General features: G+C 40.7%; 1 protein-coding gene across 16 annotated transcripts in view; it reads left to right on the forward strand.

Moving 5' to 3' along the window:
• Positions 1-1,187: 1,187 nt before the first annotated feature.
• Positions 1,188-23,008, forward strand: part of mycbp2 (MYC binding protein 2) — a 137,712-nt gene continuing 115,891 nt past the window's right edge. For all 16 annotated transcript variants that reach the window (XM_056754676.1, XM_056754688.1, XM_056754683.1 and 13 more), the window contains exons 1-3: positions 1,188-1,860; positions 3,487-3,562; positions 22,237-22,452. In XM_056754676.1, the coding sequence (XP_056610654.1) occupies positions 1,592-1,860; positions 3,487-3,562; positions 22,237-22,452 (561 nt within the window). In that variant the 5' untranslated portion in view covers positions 1,188-1,591. The remainder of the gene's footprint in view (positions 1,861-3,486; positions 3,563-22,236; positions 22,453-23,008) is intronic.

A 23,008-nucleotide genomic window follows, 5' to 3' on the forward strand; every position in this document is an offset into this window, starting at 1 on the left:
AGAGGCTCTCCTGTATTTCCACTTATACAGGATACAGATCACTTTGCAAGTTGTTAACACTGGCCCAGAAGCACATCCAGTTTAAGTTTCTAGTAGTATTATTAAGCTTACAAACTGTATATAATTAAAGGGATAGTTCACCCCAAAATTAAAATTCTGTTATCATTTACTCACCCTCATGTAATTAAAAACCTGTGTGGCTTTCTCTCTTCTGCAGAACACAAAATAAAATATTTTTAAGGATGTTTATAACAGAAAACCATTGGTCCTCAATGAATGGCATTGGTTTTGTGGCCATACAATAGAAGTGAATGGATGCAAACAGTTTTTGTTCATCAATATTCTTCAAAATATCTTCTCAACTTGAGGCCTCCAAGGGCAAAAGTGTTGAGAACCATTGATCTAAGAATAGATCAGTGCAAAATAGAAAATGTTGAGATTTGCCTTAAACCAAGAAACCAAACATTTTAGATTTGGCTCTACGTCCTTGACTTGTATAAAGATTAACCAACAAGCGTGCAAGACACTGGTGAAAACAAGCTAGCCTTAGGCAGATTCTGTGTGAACTAAATGACTTAAAAGCCAGTATAATTATATAAATTTGGGAACTGATAGAATTATTTTTTATTAAGGTTAATTGGAATTTAAATTTTGGAATTAATTTAAGATTATTAAAATATTACATGTGAGATCGTCGTAAATGAAAACAGACTTTTATTGGCACTAATGCTAAACATTATCAGACAGATTCAGAGAGGCCACTCGCAGCAGAGCACCACTTGGAGATTCATGCAATGCATGGCCATTGCCAATATAGTGAATCCGTAAATACTGGGTTCATCGTGTCCTTATAAGGACAATGTGCATAATGAAATATCAAAGAGGCATTTGTGCAAGATGTGTGTTTTTATACCTGTTGAAAATGAACATTCTGAAGAGTAATGTTAAAAGCATCTTGAGGAGTCCGCATCTAAAGCCTTGTTCACGTCTTCTTCTTAACTACAGCGGCTGCGCGTGGAATCTTAGCGAGCTCCCTATTTAGACAGCAGTTTGGGGGTTCTTCTAAAACGTTGGTCAACGCCCAAAAATGCTTTCTATGTAGGGGCTACGCTAGGTTTCGCTACGTGGACCGCGTTTGCTGTGGATGGGAATGTATCCCAGCATGCTTGACAGTCCGCGACATGAACAGGGAAGGATGATGAAGCTAAGATGGCAGCGTTACTAAAGGTGCTGTCTTCACGGGGTCAAGAAAAACATCAGGATAAAACGCAAAGCATAGACGTCAGGTCACGCATTTGACTTTTTTCTCTTGGTGCGATTGAACATGAAAACTCGGTGTGGCCGGATTGCTTGCAATCGAGGAAATTGTGTTCGATTTTGATCCGGGGAAGCGCATTTCGCAGTTGCAGCAGAGCGGCTAACGTTAACCGTCAACGTCGTTGCATCGCAAGCGCAATTGATCAGAGAGATACTCGGATGTAATCCACCGGGGGTTTTGTGCGTTTGTACATCGGATATATGGACAGTATTTGTCACTTTTAGTATTATCAATTGACGTTATTATCCAATATATGCGTTGTATTCCTAAACGATGATGTGTGCTGCTGCGGCAGCGGGTGCCGGTGGGATCCTGTCCTCCTCATCCCACTCCATGGGGCTGGGTGTCAGGGTCATTCCTGGAGCTGGAAACGATTTCGGAGCGATTGGATCAGGAATGGGCTCCTGTCCCGTTATGGGGGCTCGGTCAGACTGTCGGAGTCGTTACCAGCTTCTTCTCTCAGGGCGAGCGCTGGCAGAGAGGTACCGGAGGATTTACACCACCGCCATCAACGACAAAGAACAGGGGCTAAACCTCGGGAGGTGGGTAACGTTACCGTTTAACAGATCGGTTCGGGTTGAGAAACCGGACCGTGACAATGTGCGGCTAAATGTGTTGGTAAACAAAACGCTCTCGACCCATTGGGTTCAAATGTGAGCTCGTTCGAGCCAAAGCAGTAGCGGTTAGCTAGCGGCTAACTTCCTTAGCGAGGTTGCATTAGCGGGTAAAGCTAAAACATTGGCTTTGTTTCGTTTAGGGTAACAAAACGCGCAGTTTGTATTTACTTAAAGCTATATTTCAGTTTGTATTTATTTTGCTTTTTTTGTGCAATTTTTTGTTTTAAAATTGCTGTCACAGACCTTACGTTAACGTTACCGTGCCACCTTGCACAAGCAAACCTTTCAAATGTAACGTTAGCTGTGAAGCAGCTGGTTGGACTAAAAATGTTTTTTTTTTAAACTCACGTATTTGATCCGTCAGAATTCAACTGATCTCATTATAACGTTATCTGTCTTCATAACTGAATTCAAATATTACTGTTACCTCTGGGTTTATGAGTATGTTATGGACCTATGGCAAGGCTTCGTTTTATAAACGCTGTTCGCCAAATTGTATATGTAGGGAGATTATTGTATTGATAACCAGCCATTTCATTAGGATGTTATTTAATCATCGACGTTCATGTCAATACATCCAATATTTATTCAATTTGGCACCCTGGCTTAGGTGGAGTGGGCTTGGTTCTGTGCTGTTTTTCCTTACGTCACCCTGCTGTAGTGCAATGACGTGTTCTCTCAGGAGTCTCCATCCTGAATGTGGTACTGGTGATCATACTACGTCCCAACTGGCCATGTTTTGTAAATAGACCTTGACTCTTCATGAGTAGTTTTAGATTGGAGAGGTGTTCATAACATGACATCAGCAGGGTTAACAGCATGCAAAGTGTGCTGAAAGATTAAACATACCTCCCAACCTCAAGGCAGCCTCCGTGCTTTCACTTTTCACAGACTGTTGTCAGCTACTGTTGGTTCATTGTCTATATGTATACGGGTCCTTGTAATAGATGGCCTTCTTGTTGAAAATTAGATCTCCCTGTTTGGTCTTTTCTGCAATAGAGATTTAGGGATCTAGATCTAATTTCTCCCTAATGAAAATACTCTTACATTAAACATTGTGCCTATTGACTTATTTTATATATAGTAGTTTTATGGTGAAGATTATATAGATTTGAAGTGTGGGAAGATTTATTTAAAAAAATTCTCGTTACATTTACATTTAGACATTTAGCAGACGCTTTTATCCAAAGCGACTTCCAAAGAGTTTAGGAGCAATAAGCGCCAATACAGGAGCCATAATACATTAGGTGCCAATATAAAGTTACTGGTTTCAACAAAAGCTAGACCACTACCTGTTGAGAGAAAGGGTTAGTGTTTTTTTTTTCTTTTTTTTTCTTTATCGTTAAAAGTTAAAAAACAGGAATGGCATGCAAATGTGCATGTAATGGTGTTTTTGTTTTTAAATACTAACAAGACATTATTTGTGTTTGTTCTGATATGATGTTACTTGGGTTATGCATGAATTTGTTGTTATTGTACTTATTGTAATTTGCAGAAATTTCCTTTTGCTTAACTGCAAAACCCCAACAAACAATCTTCATTCTTTTACAGGGGAAAGAAAGCTTTGAGTAAGAAGAAACTTAAAAGGCGGCAAAAAGTCAAATCGAAAGTGAAATCAAGAACAAAGGTAGGATTCTGAATTCTCTTTGGAGACTGTAGATTTTGCTCATTGCACATTTTGTATCAACCTTATTAATAATGGCTGCACAATAAATATCGGCCATATCTGAATCGGCCATATCTGTATCGGCATATACCGATAACATTAAAAAAGACCACTACCAGTTATATATTGGCCATTATACAAAATTTAAGCCGATATATTAAAGCAGATATATCATAAATCATTTCTTCTTATTAAACTTCTTCAGCTGCACACTACTCGCAGTTTAAATACTGTACAGTAGTCTTTCGGTCATGATCATTTACTTAATGCTACTAGCAAAACATGTTGATGTAGGTACAGTACAGTAAGGAGATACAGTATTTAAGAATGTGTCAATTAAAGATACTAAAGCATATTGTTTAAATCAGACTCAGTGCGTCCCCTAGGTTTACGGCTTGGGGGGTCTTTTTTTTGCGGTGGAGGTCTGGACAATACTTAAATTTTTAAATACATAATGTTAAATCAATCAATCTAATGTTTTATCAGGCCATTTACTTTATATTCTGATAGCAAGAGTCTATATGAAACATAGAAGGTCTGGTAACTGATGTTGTAGGCTTTGGTCCTAGTGGTCTATTTTAATATTTAAGAAACTACTGACAAAAGAATGTAACAACTGAAACGAATATATCATGAGCAGGAGTACTTATAAAGTTATTAACAGCCTTTCCATAAGAACTGATTTTTTTCCAATGAAAACATGCTCTTAACATTCTGATTATTAATACTATTCATATCATAAATGCTATATGAAGATACAAGACCTTATGGTTTATAATCGGTCACAAACTATATAGCAAACAGTAAACTGACTGTCAGCTAAAAATACTTTATTACTGCTACATACTTGTTGGTGTCTGCAGGTATTTATATGCGACGTTTCTTTGGCGTGAGAAGCAGTGCTCACGGAAAGGTTTTAAATGAAGCGCGGGTGGGGCTTAATAAAGATATTCGAAGAGATAGCAGAAAAATATAATCAACATAAATGTCCATGAGTGCGCGGATCTTTATCGCGTACAGCTATAAAGCTTTATCGCGTACAGCTTGTACTGATCTACTTTTGAGAATATTTTTTTGGCGAAACCCATGCTATACTGACCCGCGTTGACTTGCCACGACCCCGGGAGCCGGAGATACATATGCACACATTTGTTGTTTCTTAGACACTTTTGTTGCTGGCTAGTGCTCTTGCAGGATGGTGGAACTAGGCGCTCATAAGACGGAGTCTGTGAACGGTCATGGGCAGGCTTAAATCAATGTGAGATCAGATTGTGAGGGGACACCCCCAGCTTGTTTTGTGTCACTGTGTGGTTTAAAGGAGATTACAAAAAGAAGAATAGATGGATTTGAGTAATTACAGAGTGATTCTGCACACACGCTGGCGACTCAATTTCTGGTAGATAAACATTTAAAAGTGCATTTTCTGGGATTGCTTCCCTCTAAGAATTTTTGTTCTATGTTTCTCTTGAAAAACATCTATAATTTGTTTATTAAATAAAGAATATACCAGGAAAGTTTGAAGGTTAAAGAATCGTTAACTATTGTAAAGTAGGCTTGGGGCACGATTTTCTGGGGTAGCTAAGATAGCTAAGTGTTACCTTGTTTTCTGCAGTGAATGTTTTCAAATAAAAGCAGCTGTCCACTTTTTGCATTTTGTTTCATTCTTGGAAACTGGGCAAGTGTAATGAATCTCATTGTTGAGGCCGCATTTGTCAGGGCTTTACTTCCCCAAACAAAGTGCGTCACTGGCAAGTTAGCTTGCTCATACTCAAGTTTGTCATTTTTAATGTAGATGAGCGACAATCAGCTTAAAACGTGCTGTTGTGCTTAAAACGTGCTGCTTAAAACGTGCTGTTGTCAATGCGTCAAAACACGCATTGACATTTTCTATCTGCGGCGAAATGAAACTCAGCGAAGCAAAGCTACCAGCAGAGCTACTGCAATGGAATTTCGGTACTACGATGCATCCTTTACATAGACGTATTTAATTGATGCTTAGCATTGGCATACTCCCTTGCGCTAAGGAAGAAGGGAGAAAACTGACTGACGTCTTTTAGACGTGACGGGTTAAAACAACCTACTAAATATGTATTATGAATAAGTAATAAATAATGTTTGTATTCTGCGCGGGTATAGCAGGTCGGATTCAAATCTGTTTAGATAAGACACATTTATGTTGCCAAGTGCCCTCTTTGGATATTAATCCTGGCTGTTTGAAAGCAAATGAAACGCTTTTCCCGAGGCGTTATCTCTACATTCCCGGGACATCCGTGAAGTTTTTCTCCATTGTCCAAAATGCTGCAGGTTCGTCAAATTTGATCATATGTGAATCCAGGTGCTGCTGTTGATATATTCTATATGCTGCTGTTTGCACTTTGGACGTTCATGATTAATGTTTGGATAACAAGCGTTGATTCCCGGTTGGGGAAATTAACCGAAATGAACATCCCTAATTAAGATACTGTATATCTGCAAAATCGGTTATCGGCTTCTAATATTAACGAATTATCGAGTTATCGGCCAAAATGTACACATTGGTGCATCCCTTATTGTTAATATATTATTAATGGAATGTTGTATTAGATTATTTAAATATATTTACATGATGTCTTCCTTGTCCATGAATCTTATTTAATAATGAATTTATGATAGCATTTTTTTCAAATACTTTGTTGCACTTAATAGGCTTCTTTGCATTATTTGACATTCATCAAAGTATGATTATAATCCAAAACCTTTTTTTTAGTTTAAGGGTCATTTTCTTAATGTGACATTTAAATATTTTGCTAGGTTAGTGATTTTAGTCATCACAGTAGAGATTCCAGTAAACAGTCACACATGGTGGAGATTTCAGGAGTGGCAGGGTCATGATTGGCTGTTGATTGGCGACCCATGTGTTACATGTATCCATGGCAACATCTTCCTCCATCTCCTGCACTAAGCACCTATAGTTTTACAGGCAGCCAGGGTTTGTCTTACTGCATATATCAACGAATCAAGATGAGACCCAAAATGTCTCATATTGGATATTGTGTATTGTCTTCACATTTTCCAACGCATTTGTGAGGGTAATGTTTAATTGTGTTTGGTTATCCTTTCCCATGCACTCTGTTTTCCCAAGTGGATGCTTCACAGGCCAGGGTAGGAGAGAATAATGTGATTGTACATAGCAGATGAGAGAATATGCTGTAAAAATCCTCCTCCCTTAAACCCAACTAACTAAAGAGAAGAGCTCACTTATATTTTTCCTTTCCTGCCACATCCTCAAAAGGAGCTCCGTGCCTTTGTTTGCCCATAAACAGATGGGTGGAGTTTCTTCTGTAGGGAAGACTCTGCTTGATTGAAGACATATTGCTCAAATGTCTTCTCTTTTGTTTGATGAATTTAAATGCTTCAGTGCTTAAATTACTTTATTTCCATTCTGGTTGAAAGAATTTGCATATATGTTTGAATATATCAATATATCAAAGAACCCCAAATGAATGTTTGCTATTTAATATAGCTGAAAGACATGTGTTTAAAATACATACAGTATATAGATATTCTAAGTCGCGTTATAAAAATCTGTTGTATATGGGCCCAAGGCTCCAGACTTACTTTTCTTACTAACACTGTAGCTCCTGACTGAAATTTTTGGCAGTGCAAGCAGAAAACTTAGGGGCACACCTTAAATCACCAGGCAATGCAATCATTGACATTTTCCCCCAAAATAGCTGTATTACTGACAAAAACTTTGATAATACATAGACTCAACTCACAGAAATTGCAATGTGCAATTTAATTTTAATTTCAAAGGGATATGACATTACTCAACCAGGTCATGTCTGCTCATCTGTATTTTGTAAAGAATTGTAAATATGTTAAAATAGTTTTTAAAATACTACCTGTCTATACATTTAACTGCAGGTGACAGTTGTTTGGTTCTGCTCAGCATTTAAAAAAAGGCAGTGCCTACAGAGAAGCTTTATGGTAAAAATACTGTTTCAACTGAATACACCAGACCAAATTACTACTGAATTCAATTGAACCAACATAAAACGTTCAAAAAAGTATGAAAAAGTATTTTATTGTTTATAGTTTTAAAGCAGAACGAATGGCTCGTCTTAATACATTCTTATGATGATTTTATTGTGTATTAAGGACACTTTTCATCATGTTCACAAAAAAATGTAAAGTTAACTTCAGATAAACTTAATAAGAGCATTTGCCTGTAGTTAGGGATGTAACGATTCACTCAGCTCACGACGCGATGCGATTCATGATTCTGTTCTCTCTATGCGATTTATTCACGATTTATTTTTACAAAATGAGTTGAAACAAATTAGAAAGGATTTGCATTATTGCATTATTTCTTAAATGCTTCACGTTTCTTTGAGTAATACAATTATGTTTTATTTCAAATAACAAAACAAAACAGCAATTTTAAAACAAATTAATAATAGAAAAAGTCTCTTAAATATAAACAAACTAATACTGTCTGTGCTTTTCTTGATTTTTTTTGCATTTAAGAAATATCAGCATGTCCGCGTTTAGGTTTGCATTGAACATGGCGGCCCCTGTTGTTCAAATTTATTGGGATTCAGTTCACATCTGAACCGATTTGAATCGTCACGCATTGTTATCGATTTTCAACCGGCTCTCAGTGAATCATTTCATCCCTACCTGTAGTTCATTCTTGTCCCGAACGGATTGAAAATGATTCAGTGCTGTCTCAAGTAATCAACAGATAAATGGCGTTTTCTGAACTCCTTCGCGGTTAGATTAGTTTTAAACGTCTCAAATATCAAATCGTTCACCGTCCGTCTCAAAACATCCGTCACAGCAAACAGCTAATCATAGTAATGCGCTCTCGTTGTGTCTGTAAACTTGTCAGTGTTGAGCTGTGCTGTGACCGACGTGACGACAGCTAGAAACATCAGTCACCAAACCGCGCAGCTCCGCACTCTTTCCTTCTCACATACATTGGCCCAAACTGGTGGGCTCGCGATCTAATCTTTTTTTTCACACGAGATATAAAATTGATAAAAAAAATCCAAACTGGCAGTTCGCAAATGCGCGAGTACTTATAAAAAACACTTGAGCTGTCTAAAAAACTGGTCGCAAAACGGAGTCTGGAGCCCTGGGTCCATTTTAGGGATGAGTCACGAATTTCGAATATTCGTTTAGTTTTTTAATTATAGAATTTCGAATAGTGTGTGCGATCTTAAAAAACGTGTTTTCACGCGTAACGTGTTCATGTAACCAAAGGGTAGCGCTGCCATTAACGACGCACCTTAAACCTAAAGGCTGTTAATCAAGACACATGAGAGGAAAACATTTTCTCACAATAATTGTTAATTAAGTTACGCACACTATTGACCCGCGTGGCATAACGGATACGATAAATTGAGATACATTTGGAGCGAAGCACCCAGCAGGTCCATCCACAGGTCAGCAATCAGTTGCTATAGTTTTATGGTCAGACCAACTAATTTGGATGCCAGACGGGCGGAGCAAATAACGGCTTTAATTACTAAAATGATTGCTAAGGATATGCTTCCGATCAGCTTTGTCGGAGGAGAAGGCTTTAAAAATCTAATGGTGTTTGTACAGCCCGAGTTTACTGTTAGTCTAGAAAAACGATCACCGCCACACTGGATAAACTTTTTCATGACAATAGAAATGGAAGCATTTTGAGCTATTAATTCATGATATCGTTCCGGACTGTTAATAAATGCCGTCATTCGTTTAATATGTTTAAATGCGTTTTAAGTCTGGTCTAAAATCTTAATGGCTGTATTATATTTTCCTTGATCGATCACACTGCTGTTTTTTAGTTGGTATAAATGTGCATGCTCATATTTTACAAGGAAATTGTCCTAGCATTATGAGCGGTTGACGCTGATCGACGTACTGTTAATAAGTGCCGTCATCCGGTTGTTAATATATTAATGTTTCAGTGCGTTATCTTAATGTTTAGCTTGATGTAAGATTGCCTATTCCATAATAAATAAAGCAGTGTGTCGTCACGGATTTAAAGCGTAAATGGCCTCTCTCTCTCCATTTATGTGTGTAGGCTAATACTGTAAATGCGTCCATGTGGGGGAGAGGTGCAAATTTCGAATAATTTTCGAATAGTTCTCATCGATCTTCGAATATTATTTTTGCTTTAAATGCCCATTCCTAGTCCATTCTGCAGAATTGGTGCAAAATCAGAGTTGGAAACTTTTTTTTTTGTGCTAATTTAAAGGAGCCAGTCTTTGCTGTTTTTGAGGCTTTGGTTATGTTTTCCTTTTTTTAAAACAAATGATGTTCATGTTTCTAATTTAATAAAAAGTCTATTGTCCAACACTGTCCCTCTTTTAACAGAACGACTTGATTTCTTCTGTTCTATAAGTCCCTCCTTCCGAAACGCCTAATTTTTCTTAGGTAAATATAATTTGTTTATTTATATATTACAATTAGTTTAAATGCTCATAGTTAAAATGTAGGCAAGTTATGAATATGCACTAAAGACCTCAGTTAAAATTCTGATAATCAGATATTATTTATTTATATTTATCTTCTGGCTATATCATGTCTATATAGAAGGAAGATAGACAATATGTAATACAGTTAAGTATGAATTATATATGCACAAACAATTAGAGAACATGTATATGACATACGATGCCCTCTTCCGTGAGCACTTAACTGTCTCTTAAAAGAAATCTCTAGTACTACTTCTCTATTCTTTCTCTTATGTTCTCTGTATGCTTGTTTATACTATCTTACATTGCATCTGAAACTTTGTATTACTTGCACTTCGTTTGAATATTGCTTTACTTCATTGTGTCTTTACTGTAGGCCACTCTCTTCTAGATGCACACTTTTACTGTGTTGGGACTCTCTGTCTTTAGTTTTGGTTATTCTCGCACTTGTCCCAAAACAGGAGACGGTTCACGTCAAAGCGCTCACGAGGCGAGCATCATCTCGCCTTTCATCGCAAATTGAATAATACAAAATACAACAAACAAAAAGCCAATTTAATTATTTTGGTTACAGTTGAAAGAGGCAAAAGTAAGGTACAACAAATAAATTTGCTCTGTTCTAAGATGCAGCCTGTGGCATAGAATTGTATTAATTGTTTTAAACCACCTTGTTTTTGTTCCAACAGACATACCTGCTGGGATCAATAATGACAGAAACTTTGATAAAAACATGTTTCTTTATGAACACCGATACAGTGGGTCTGCATTGTGTTTTTTGACAAGCTATTGCTAACATTTTTAAATGCCTGTTTCTGGTCAGGGCACACGTGCTCACATATATTCAGGCTACACTGCTTTAAAAATGCACTTTCTGAAAAAAACTTTTTTCTTCGATTTCTTCAGCCATAATAAAGCTGGTTTTCATGGCTTGGCAAGAATTTCGCAGAAAATTCTGCCTAAAATATAGTTTTTTTTTCAACTCTTGTACCTTTTGTTGCTTGCTGACTAAGGTCCTATTTTAACGATATAAGCGCATGGTCTAAAGCGCATGGCGCAGGTGAACTCGGGTCATGTACGAATCCACTTATGTTAGTTTAACAACAGGAAAATGGTCCCCGCGCCTAGTATGCTTGTTGCGATAGTCTGTTATCCCGTTAATACACAGTGTTTCACCCGCCTACGGTTTACATCACTTGCCCACGGTTGTTTTATAGCAAAAAGCACTTCAGTTAGTGACCGAGAACAAAAACGCGCCACAGCGCGTCGGTTCAATTTAGCTTAAACGAAACGAGTGTCGCAATAAAGATCAGCAGCATGTGTCACATTTCATTTATTGATTTCAGAATTCACGTGAGGAGAGTGAGGTGAGTTAACGGACAAAACGATGGCTGAAGATTTTGTTTCAAAAGCGCCTATTTGGAAATATTTTGGATTTAAACCAAATGCAGAGAACCTGAAAACGTTAATGAAGCAACCAGTAAAATTGGCCTGATGAAGGTGGTATAATCCGGAGATAACACTGTGAATTTACACTCCCATCTTCAAGCGCACCATAAAAATGAGGCGACCAAAATGGGTCCCGCAGCAAAACAAATCAACGTTTTTTTTATTTGTTTGTGCAGTGATTATTCATCTTGTTGATAAAGGCACCTTATTTAACGTAAAGTTTTCTATATTCGTTTGTTTCTTATTTGATGGTTGCACGGTGTGTGCAGTGGTTTTTCGTTTTGTTGAAAAAGGCACTTTATTTAACCTTACATGTTTAAAATATTGTTCTTAACAGTTTTCTTTGCATGATATATGTGCAGTGATTCGTCTTGTACTAAATTTGTGTGTAATATAAGCGAGTCTCGTACTGTATTGTATAGGGCTGTACCGAATACCATTTTCTTGAGCTTCGAAGCTTCGGTAGTAATCAACATCGAATATTCGAAGCTCCGATGGAGGGGGCTGAACATATGCGTCTCTCTAATAAAGGCAGGAATCTCCGTGTCTGTCTGCATTTTTATCATGTCGAGAACTGTTCATCCAATCGACATCCAATTCGGGGACCGAAGGGAGTGGAGTGTCCCATTTTGGGGCAATATGGACACGCGACATGTTCAGAATTAATAAACTTTTAATAAACTACATAATAACGGCCAGCCTCACATTAAAATAGTTCCGTTATGTTTTTGATGGCAGATTATATTTCGTTCGGTTTCTGTATTAAATTAATTTAGAAAAATGTTTGGATTATTTTTTGTGTGTGGTTAAGGTGCTAGCATAGTTTGATTGCCAACTGCGCTGGAGTGTGGATTTAAATTCATAACATGGAAACTGTTTAAACTGTTGCAGCCATTAAAATAGTTTTGTTTTGTTTTCAATGGTAAATAAGATATATTTTATAAATATTATGTGTTTATATCATGCAGCGCTGCTCAGACCGAACAGCGCAAAGCTTCTTTCATTAATTGCTCTTGTGTTGTTTTGAAAACATAAGAAGATCTGCGCATGTCGATTCATATTAAAGAGCGAATGCGAACCGCTTCACGGGGTGTGTTAGGAAAAAAATAATACTCAAATCTCCATCCATCCATCCATTTTCTACCGCTTATCCGGGGCCGGGTCGCGGGGGCAGCAGTCTAAGCAGGGATGCCCAGACTTCCCTCTCCCTAGCCACTTCCTCCAGCTCTTCCGGGGGGACACCGAGGCGTTCCCAGGCCAGCCGGGAGACATAGTCCCTCCAGCGTGTCCTAGGTCTTCCCCGGGGTCTTCTCCCGGTGGGACATGCCCGGAACACCTTACCGGGAAGGCGTCCAGGGGGCATCCGGAAAAGTTAGCCACCTCAGCCACCTCAGCTGGCCCCTCTCGATGTGGAGGAGCAGCGGATCTACTCTGAGCTCCTCCCGAGTGACCGAGCTTCTCACCCTATCTCTAAGGGATCGCCCGGCCACCCTCCGGAGAAAGCTCATTTCGGCCGCCTGTATCCGGGATCTTGTCCTTTCGGTCATGACCCACAGCTCATGACCATAGGTGAGAGTAGGAACGTAGATTGACCGGTAAATCGAGAGCTTCGCTTTGCGGCTCAGCTCCTTCTTCACCACGACAGACCGGTACAGCGACTGCATTACTGCAGAAGCTGCACCGATCCGTCTGTCAATCTCCCGCTCCATCCTTCCCTCACTCGTGAACAAGACCCCCAGATACTTGAACTCCTCCACTTGAGGCAGGAACTCTCCACCTACCTGAAGTGAGCAAGCCACCCTTTTCCGGCTGAGAACCATGGCCTCAGATTTGGAGGTGCTGATTCTCATCCCAGCCGCTTCACACTCGGCTGCAAACCGTCCCAGTGCATGCTGAAGGTCCTGGTCTGATGGGGCCAGCACGATGACATCATCCGCAGATGATGCAATCGTGTGGTCACCAAACCCGACGCCCTCCGGCCCCTGGCTGCGCCTAGAAATTCTGTCCATAAAAATTATGAACAGAACCGGCGACAAAGGGCAGCCCTGCCGGAGTCCAACATGCACCGGAAACAAGTCTGACTTACTGCCGGCAATGCGAACCAAGCTCCTGCTCCGGTCGTACAGGGACCGGATGGCCCTTAGCAAAGGGTCCCGAATCCCATACTCCCGGAGCACCCTCCACAAGATGCTGCGAGGGACACAGTCGAATGCCTTCTCCAAATCCACAAAACACATGTGGATTGGTTGGGCAAACTCCCATGAACCCTCCAGCACCCTGAAGAGGGTATAGAGCTGGTCCAGTGTTCCACGACCGGGACGGAAACCACACTGTTCCTCCTGAATCCGAGGTTCTACTATCGGCCGGATTCTCCTCTCCAGTACCCTGGCATAGACTTTCCCGGGGAGGCTGAGAAGTGTGATCCCCCGGTAATTGGAGCACACCCTCCGGTCCCCCTTCTTAAAAAGGGGGACCACCACCCCGGTCTGCCAGTCCAAGGGCACTGTCCCCGACCGCCACGCGATGCTGCAGAGGCGTGTCAGCCAAGACAGCCCCACAACATCCAGAGACTTGAGGTACTCAGGACGGATCTCATCCACCCCCGGTGCCCTGCCACCGAGGAGTTTCTTGACTACCTCGGTGACTTCATCCCGGGTGATGGGCGAGTCCGCCTCTGAGCCCTCGGCCTCTGCTTCCTCAATGGAAGACGTGACGGCGGGATTGAGGAGATCCTCGAAGTATTCCTTCCACCGCCCGATGATATCCCCGGTCGAGGTCAACAGCTGCCCCCCTCCACTGTAAACAGCGTTGGTGGGGCATTGCTTCCCCCTCCTGAGGCATCGGACGGTTTGCCAGAATCTCTTCGAGGCCGACCGATAGTCGTTCTCCATGGCCTCGCCGAACTCCTCCCAGGCCCGAGTTTTTGCCTCCCCAACCACCCGGGCTGCAGTCCGCTTGGCCTGTCGGTACCTGTCAGCTGCCTCGGGAGTCCCACAAGCCAGCCAGGCCCGATAGGACTCCTTCTTCAGCTTGACGGCATCCCTTACTTCCGGTGTCCACCACCGGGTTCGGGGATTGCCGCCTCGACAGGCACCGGAGACCTTACGGCCACAGCTCCGAGTGGCTGCGTTGACAATGGAGGTGGAGAACATGGTCCACTCGGACTCAATATCTCCAGACTCCCTCGGGATCTGGTCGAAGCTCTGCCGGAGGTGGAAGTTGAAGATCTCTCTGACAGGCGATTCGGCCAAACGTTCCCAACAGACCCTCACAGTACGTTTGGGTCTGCCGAGTCTGTCCAGCTTCCTCCCCCGCCATCGGATCCAACTCACCACCAGGTGGTGATCGGTTGACAGCTCCGCCCATCTCTTCACCCGAGTGTCCAAGACATACGGCCGTAGGTCAGATGAAACAACAACAAAGTCGATCATTGACCTCCGGCCAAGGGTGTCCTGGTGCCATGTGCACTGATGGACACCCTTATGCTTGAACATGGTGTTCGTTATGGCCAAACTGTAACTCGCACAGAAGTCCAATAACAGAACACCACTCGGGTTCAGATCAGGGGGGCCGTTCCTCCCAATCACGCCCCTCCAGGTGTCACTGTCGCTGCCCACGTGAGCGTTGAAGTCACCCAGCAGAACGACGGAGTCCCCAGTCGGGGCGCTTTCCAGCACCCCTCCCAGAGACTCCAAGAAGGCCGGGTACTCTACACTGCCATTTGGCTCATAGGCGCAAACGACAGTGAGAGACCTATCCCCGACCCGGAGGCGCAGGGAAGCGACCCTCTCGTTCACCGGGGGGAACTCCAACACATGGCGGCTGAGCTGGGGGGCTATAAGCAAACCCACACCAGCCCGCCGCCTCTCACCCTTGGCAACTCCAGAGTGGTAAAGAGTCCATCCTCCCTCGAGGAGTGTGGTTCCAGAGCCCAAGCTGTGCGTAGAGGTGATCCCGACTATCTCTAGTCGGAATCTCTGAACCTCACGCACAAGCTCCGGCTCCTTCCCCGTCAGAGAGGTGGCGTTCCATGTCCCCAGAGCTAGATTCCGCGTCCAGGGATCGGGTTGTCGAGGCCCCCGCCTTCGACTACCACCCGTTCCACTTTGCACCGGCCCCTTACGGTCCCTCCTGTAGGTGGTGAATCCACGGGAGGGTGGCCCCACGTCGCTCCTTCGGGCTGAGCCCGGCCGGACCCCATGGGGGGAGGTCCGACCACCAGGCGCTCGCATACGAGCCCCAACCCCGGGCCTGGCTCCAGGGTGGGGCCCCGGCTGCGCCATACCGGGCGACGTCACGGTCCTCGAAATTGTGGTCATCATATGGGTTTTTTTGATGGGTACTCAAATCTCAAAATTGAAAATCGAATACCAACCCACCGAACGAATATTTGAATACTCGAATATTCTGGTACAGCCCTACTGTTTTGTGTATTTTTATTAAGAAAAATAATTAATCTATCATGAATTCAAACAAATGCCGCTGAATTGCTGCTTATTAAAGTGAAAGTAAATAGAGACCTGTGCACGACCACATTTTCGGCCGCCCTGAAATCCCCGACATGCAACCCGGTGTAACCGGTACTACCGGTGTTTTTACACGTCGATTAACCAGAGGGAAAATTCTGTCACCGCAACATCCCTAGCGCCTAGGTGCATGCTCTAAACGTGTTGTTCTGATTTTCTTAAGGTTTTTTTGAGCGTAACAGGCAGTTAACCAATCAGAGTCTCTTCTCTCATTCCCTTTAAGAGCCAGTTGCACTCAAGCCATGGCGGATTCGCTATTTACATTGCGGAATTTGAGAGCAAAGACAAGCCGAATTGTTTTCTTAATTTACACAATAGTAATCCTTTACATTGTAATATTTTTTTTTGGCAGGTTAGTGTGCTGCTGCGCTTCCCTCTGTCTAATAAGTAAAGTGAAATGTTGTGGACCTGCCCAGAGGCACATTTTCTGCTAAAGTGCTCTTTAAAGGGTCAAATGACACAGCTAAAACGAATATTATCGTTTGTTTTAGATGTAATGCAATGTATATACACGATTTAAAGTTCAAAAACACTGTATTTTCCACATACCGTGCATGTTTTTTTCTCCTCCTTACCCCGCCTCTCTGAAACTTGCAGATTTTTTACAAAGCTCATCGTTCTGAAAAGCTAGATGTGTTATTATTGACCAGTTAACCAGTGCGTAGTGATTGGTCGACTACTGCAAATGTGTGACTGAAATGTAACGCCTCTAGCCATATTTGGAACATCAGGTTCAAAAGCAATTGTATTCAATTAGAGCCCGAATCTTATATGGAAAATGAAGATGATCAAGCCGATACGTCAATTGTGCTAGCGCGACTTGAGCAGGATGTAAAGGATTGGTAATGTTTTAAAAAAAAAATATGTTCAATAGTTAAAAACTATAGCTAACTGTTTTACCTTTTATATACGTTATAAAGACTATAAACAAACAACCCTACATCATACAGAGTTTGTGTGAGATAGAAACAAGCTCACGTTACAGCATTGAATGGTAACATAACAATTAACGCGAGTGCATTGGCCCTTCTTGTTCAACCAGTGTTACGCCACATCTCGTCGCGACTCAACAAAGACAATAAACCCCATTATAAACACGACATTTGTTGCCTCTAGATGGAACATTATTACTGATTATTAAGACTTATGTCTTTTTTTTCCCACGATGCGAGCAGAAATCCAGACCACAAACACACGACAAACTCAACCCGTGTTAGTCCGTAACAGTCTTTTAAAATGAAAATAAGCTTACATGCTGCGAAATTGAAGCGCCTGTCATTGCGAAGTTTTAATGGTTGGAATGGCCCCACTTTTTAACCACTGCTCTCTGTCAGGTTCGTGAAGCAATCTTTGGTGAAATGCGTTGCACAAACCTGAACATTCAGATTTTACTTTTCTGGAACAGTGTTGTAAATAAAATGTAACCATTCATTTTTAGTTGTCATGTTTGGGGCAGTCGTGGCCTAATGGTTAGAGAGTCGGTCTCGTGACCGGCAGCGGGGGTCAATCCTCAGGGCTGGCGGGTAACATATGACCCCTTTAATTTTAAATGAGCTTGTCAATATCAATCTAATTGAGGTGGCCAAACAAATGAAAGATGGCGGGATTGGCTATGGACAGAAGCCGAACTTGGTCTGATTAAAAAGTGTTTTTTGTCAGATACCTGTCTTTTCATGATGAACTGCACTTGCATATTTTTTGATGACAATGGACGATTTATACTTGTGCTCCTACAGAACTTTAAACCTTTCTAGCACCAGTGCTATGAGCTATTTGCTCATTCTAGGGATTTAAATCCAGTGAGTGTATTCCTCTACTGTTGCTCCCACCAGCCCATTTGTCCAGGTTAGGCATGGGCACTTTTCAATAATCCCATATTCGAATATTTGAGCAAAAAAATATTTTCAAATATTTGAATTTTTATATTTAGTTAATAAAGACAAAATTAATGTTTTTATTAAGTCACAGTTTCACATCAACTTTAAAATTAGTATTAAATATTCATGATCCTTTATATAGATATCTTTCCTTTATATAGGTTTTTTGATGTTAAAAAGATTAGCAACGTTGCAAAAAAAACCTGCATTTAAACCTGTGTGGAGCGAAATCATACAAGAACAGAACATACAAAACAAAACAAAAAAAAGCTATGTATATTGACAGTCGGGGTATATGGTTATCTTGTTTATTTCGTTTTACTCAAATCAACTCAACTTTATTTACATAGCGCTTTTTACAATTTTCATTATTACAAAGCAGCTGTACATGAGACGCATTGAACACAACAGACACATTGAATACAACAACTAAAGGCATATACCTGTAAAAACAAGAAAAAGGTGAAAACAACATAAGACAGACATACAAATGCTCCACAAACACAATATGCATACATGCATACATACACACATTGACATAGACACACACACGCAAACACACACGCACAGTGAAAGCACACATTTGAGATAAAGGAGAGAGAACCACAGGTCAAATTTTAAACGGACTATAAATTCTTATATGCAATATTAATTATGTCTAACTTCTAAATTCTAAAGCAGCCCCCCCCGGCCAGGCAAATAGTGCAAAACAATATGCAAACGGTGGCAAGCAACCCAAAACTCCAATCGAGAAAAAAAACCTCAGGAGAACCCAGGCCCAACCAGGGGATTCCAGTTCCCCTTTGGCAAAAGCTGCTGCCTCTGCACAAGCTCAACAGTGCGTGCACAACAAGGCTAAATAAAAAATAAATAAACTTACGAATAAATTAAATTATAAATGTAAGATTATCATTAACAATCGAATAGCATTTGAAGTGTTGTAGAAAAATCGTGTCAAGTTGCCGCGTCCTTTATCCAGCTCTATCATCTTTACAAGTTCTTGATAAGAAAAACAAGCATATAGATATTAGGAATGCTCGATCGGAGACAGATCGGTATCGGCTGATAATCACATTTTATGATTGGTACTTACTTACATCGCCATTCTCACGAACCAATCGCAATTTGATGACGTCACCATAAACGTCCAGAATGCATGAAGATCACCGCAGTCATGTCATCGCCTGTGTGGAACTATTATGACGCTTTGAGAAACAATGAAAAATTAGCAATTTGCCGTGTATCTTCCAAAGAAATCTCACGTGGTGGAGCATTGTCCAAAGCGGAGAGGGCTAATGTTTTCCATACATTACTCATAAACGCCTCGCCCATTCAGGAAACCCACGCGGGATCAGTGGAGACTATATAGAGAGCGTGTATAAACAAGGCATTAGACTATGCCGGCTCACCACCGTCTAATTTGTTTCGCCATAGTTTCAAAATGAATTGACAATCCTTTTACACTTTTCATAATAACACAATGATAATGTTGTTTGAGACGTTGTTCCTGGATCTGATTCTGCAATGCATGCATCCCTCACTCAATCAGACCCCTGCTTCGCGTGATCATACATACACATAGTGGAATTAGCGTTTTTTTCATTCGGTCTGCGTGATCTTATTCCGAAATGGTTACAAAATCTAAATTCTAAAAAAAATTCTCAAACTTTGTTTTAAAAAATGATAAACTTATTTTTAACACATATTGTTGTACATCATATTACTGACAAAATATTGAACCATGCCTTTTGTATTGCATAGGCTATGTTGCAAAAATACTGGCTCATTTTAACTTTGCTGGATTCCGTTATATTCTTTCATTAAGGTTGTGTAAATTTGCACTGAACAATTTGCTTTTATATGTTTTCATATGACATTTTATATTTAGCTTAATCTCGTTGGGCTATAGTCTACAGCAGTGGTCACCAACCCTGCTCCTTGAGATCGACCGTCCTGAAGATTTCAGCTCTTACCCCAATCAAACACACCTGAACTATTTAATCAAGGTGTTCAAGTTTGCTTGATAATTACAGACAGGTGTGCTGAAGCAGGGTTGGAGCTACAGTCTGCAGGACGGTCGATCTCCAGGAGCAGGGTTGGTGACCAATGGTCTACAGGCTACCTTGCGTTCTTGTGCCTATTCGTCATTCTGCATTTACCAATAAAAATATAAATACAAAAGTTTTTTTTAGATGGACGTCTTTGTCATTTTACAAAAGGCAACAATATATGCTACAGAACCGCCAGCCTCTTTAAAAAAAGTTGCCAGTTTACGCCAGCGTTTTTTAACATTTTCACCTAAAAATAATTGCTCACAGTAAATTTTCTGTAAAGAATATATGGACAAACAATATGTCAAATGAAAGAACAGAACCTCAACTTTTTAAATAAAAGAAACCGTATTCCTCTATCTTCATTTGTTTGTTTTTTATCACTCCATAGATGTGGGAAGGTTTCTTCAAAAATGCATCACTTGGATTAAACAGCTGTGATAATTAACGTTTTTTGTCAAAGATTCTGCCCAGATTACATTCAGAACAATCATTAAAAACCGCTAACACATATATGTTCTAGGTTCTGGGATTCTGTACTTTTTCCCAAAGGGTTGTAATAGCGCCTCCTGCTGTATAACAGTACAAACACTGATTGCGGATAAAACTCATCTTTTGCTGTGAAGCGGTTTTTTTTTTTTTAAATGAGGAGATAACTTGTCAATGGCAGTGAAAGAGTTAATAAAGGAAGGCAGTTATAATAACAAACTGTAATAATAACAGCTTAAAGCACAAGTACTTTTTACCGTTATCAACCCTAATTTCATGACAAAAAAATGCGCATTACAGTATATTATGCCATGTGTCTTTACGTGATCTTTACAGAATGTGTGTGAATGCACGCACAGATTCCAGAAAATCACTGGCACTGTGAATGAACCAAATCTATTGATCCCGGGACAAATTCCCGGACACATTTTACGTGTATTTTCACACAGGACCTCGGTGTTCCTCAAAACATGGTAGGTCATTTGTGGGGGAATTTTTACTTTACAAATTACAGACATGGCCGATTCGAACGGGATTCACAAGATCACAGACAATCTCTGCTATTATTTCAAATGAAGAAAATGACAAAATTTCAACCGTAAGATATTTTTCTATTCCGTGTGTTCCACAGAATGTAAATAAGTAGGCGTGTTTACTTCGGTGCTCTGCAAATTGGCCGTTATGATGAGAAAACATGTAAATTAATCTACCCATAACAAATTAACAAATCAAACATTCTTTTGACGCTCCAGTCCAGCGCGTTCTCTCTCATCCGCATTGCTCGTGCAGGGGTGCAGGGATCTACGCGTGCATGTGAAAAAAAGCTCATTCTCAGGTTCTTCAGAAGTCAGGTTGCTTTGCTTTTTAAAGCTGTTAATAGTTTAATAAAGTTTAGCCTTAGGCGAGCCGAGGCGAAACTTGCGCAGTGATGCTCATTGCGTGAGCGCTTTTAACATGATACAATGCTACCTCCCGTTTTGGGAGACGCGTGTGGAGTCACCATAGACTCGTAGTGCAAAGACAAGCAAAACAGTAACAGTGCGAATCTAAGACAGAGTGAAGAGCGATGAAGACCTACAGTACAGACCCCATGAACACCAGTGTATAACACCAGTCATATAGGCCTACATATATTCTCATTGCTTGTTAATATTTATCTTCTGGCTATAGGCTATCATAATAAATCTGATCATCAGAACTTAATTTGATGTCTTTAGTACATTTACATATCTTACATACATTTTAACTATGGTGAGCATTTATAGTAAATCAACGGTTATAAGTAAATCAATTTAAGAAAAATAAGGTATAAGATATATAATTATAATAGGAAATTGTTACCGCAAAATATATTGTTACCGTGAAATAAAATTACTAATTTCATGAAATAAATATTTGGTCAATCCGCCCACCCTTACTGCGTGCAGTTCATGTAGGTTATCTTTAAGCACATGTTACATCTATCAGTTTCAGACAATCTCCTAATCCAGCACTATATCCACCGTTTATATAACATCCATCAATGAAATGCCGTGAACAAACAGACACACCTAAACTTCACAATCGCAAGAGCAACGAGCATGTGATCACACACCCGATGGCCACAGAGCTCCTAGTAAAAAAAAGTTAGTCTGGAGCCCGGGTATTGACCTACCTTACCATAAGAAAATCAATGTCTTTTCCTCTAGGGCCTGTACAGTCGTACTAGAGTACATGCATTATACTTCTGTCTGTAACCGCAGTTTTTCCTCATCTCATGCTTCTCAAATCGCTAATTCTCCATCTAATGTGTTGCAGTCAGACGCTCTGGATGGGGCCTTCCCAGTGCCAGACATCAAACTCCACAGCAACCCTTCGGCATTCAATGTCTACTGTAATGTGCGACACTGTGTTCTCGACTGGCAGCAGAAGGAGACGACATTGGCCCTGGCCTCACGCAATTCTGTGCAGAGCGGAGACTCTGATAGTGAGGAGGAGGAGGAGTACCGTGAACCTGCCGTAAAACTGCCAAAGGTCAGTGATTGAGAGCTGTTAAAAAAAGTCTAAGTTACGTATGGTCTATATAAAAGAGTGTATTGGACTTATTAGGTTCATTTCCACGATATGAATATGATGTCATAATTGATTCATTCTCATACTGTTCTACACATTAATGACTGGCTGTCTAATGCTCAAAAGAAGTTATTTGAAAAAATCTAAGTTTTTTGAAAGATTATCACAGTGCCTTATAACAGAAAGAGGCATCTTTAGAATCAAAACTTTTCTCAAAGAAACTTCTTTATTGAAATATCCTGGTAGATGTTAAACAAAGCTGTGAAGAGGACAATGGGCCTCATTCACCAATAATTGTGTGGATTGTTTCGTATTTGTACGCACAGGTGAACTTCTCACAAAAAGTCTCCGCTTAATTCACAACAAGTGCGTATGCCGGTGAATTTGTTCTTAATATCAGTCTTAATCGAATTTGGAGGGTTCTAAAGGAGTAGCTTTGTGCACAAGACTAGTCATGAAAGCAGTCATTTTGCTGAGTGTTTTGCCACCCAGGAGGGGACGCTCCAGCGTGCACACT

This window comes from Triplophysa dalaica, chromosome 8 (genome assembly GCF_015846415.1).
Source record: "Triplophysa dalaica isolate WHDGS20190420 chromosome 8, ASM1584641v1, whole genome shotgun sequence".
NCBI lineage: Eukaryota > Metazoa > Chordata > Actinopteri > Cypriniformes > Nemacheilidae > Triplophysa > Triplophysa dalaica.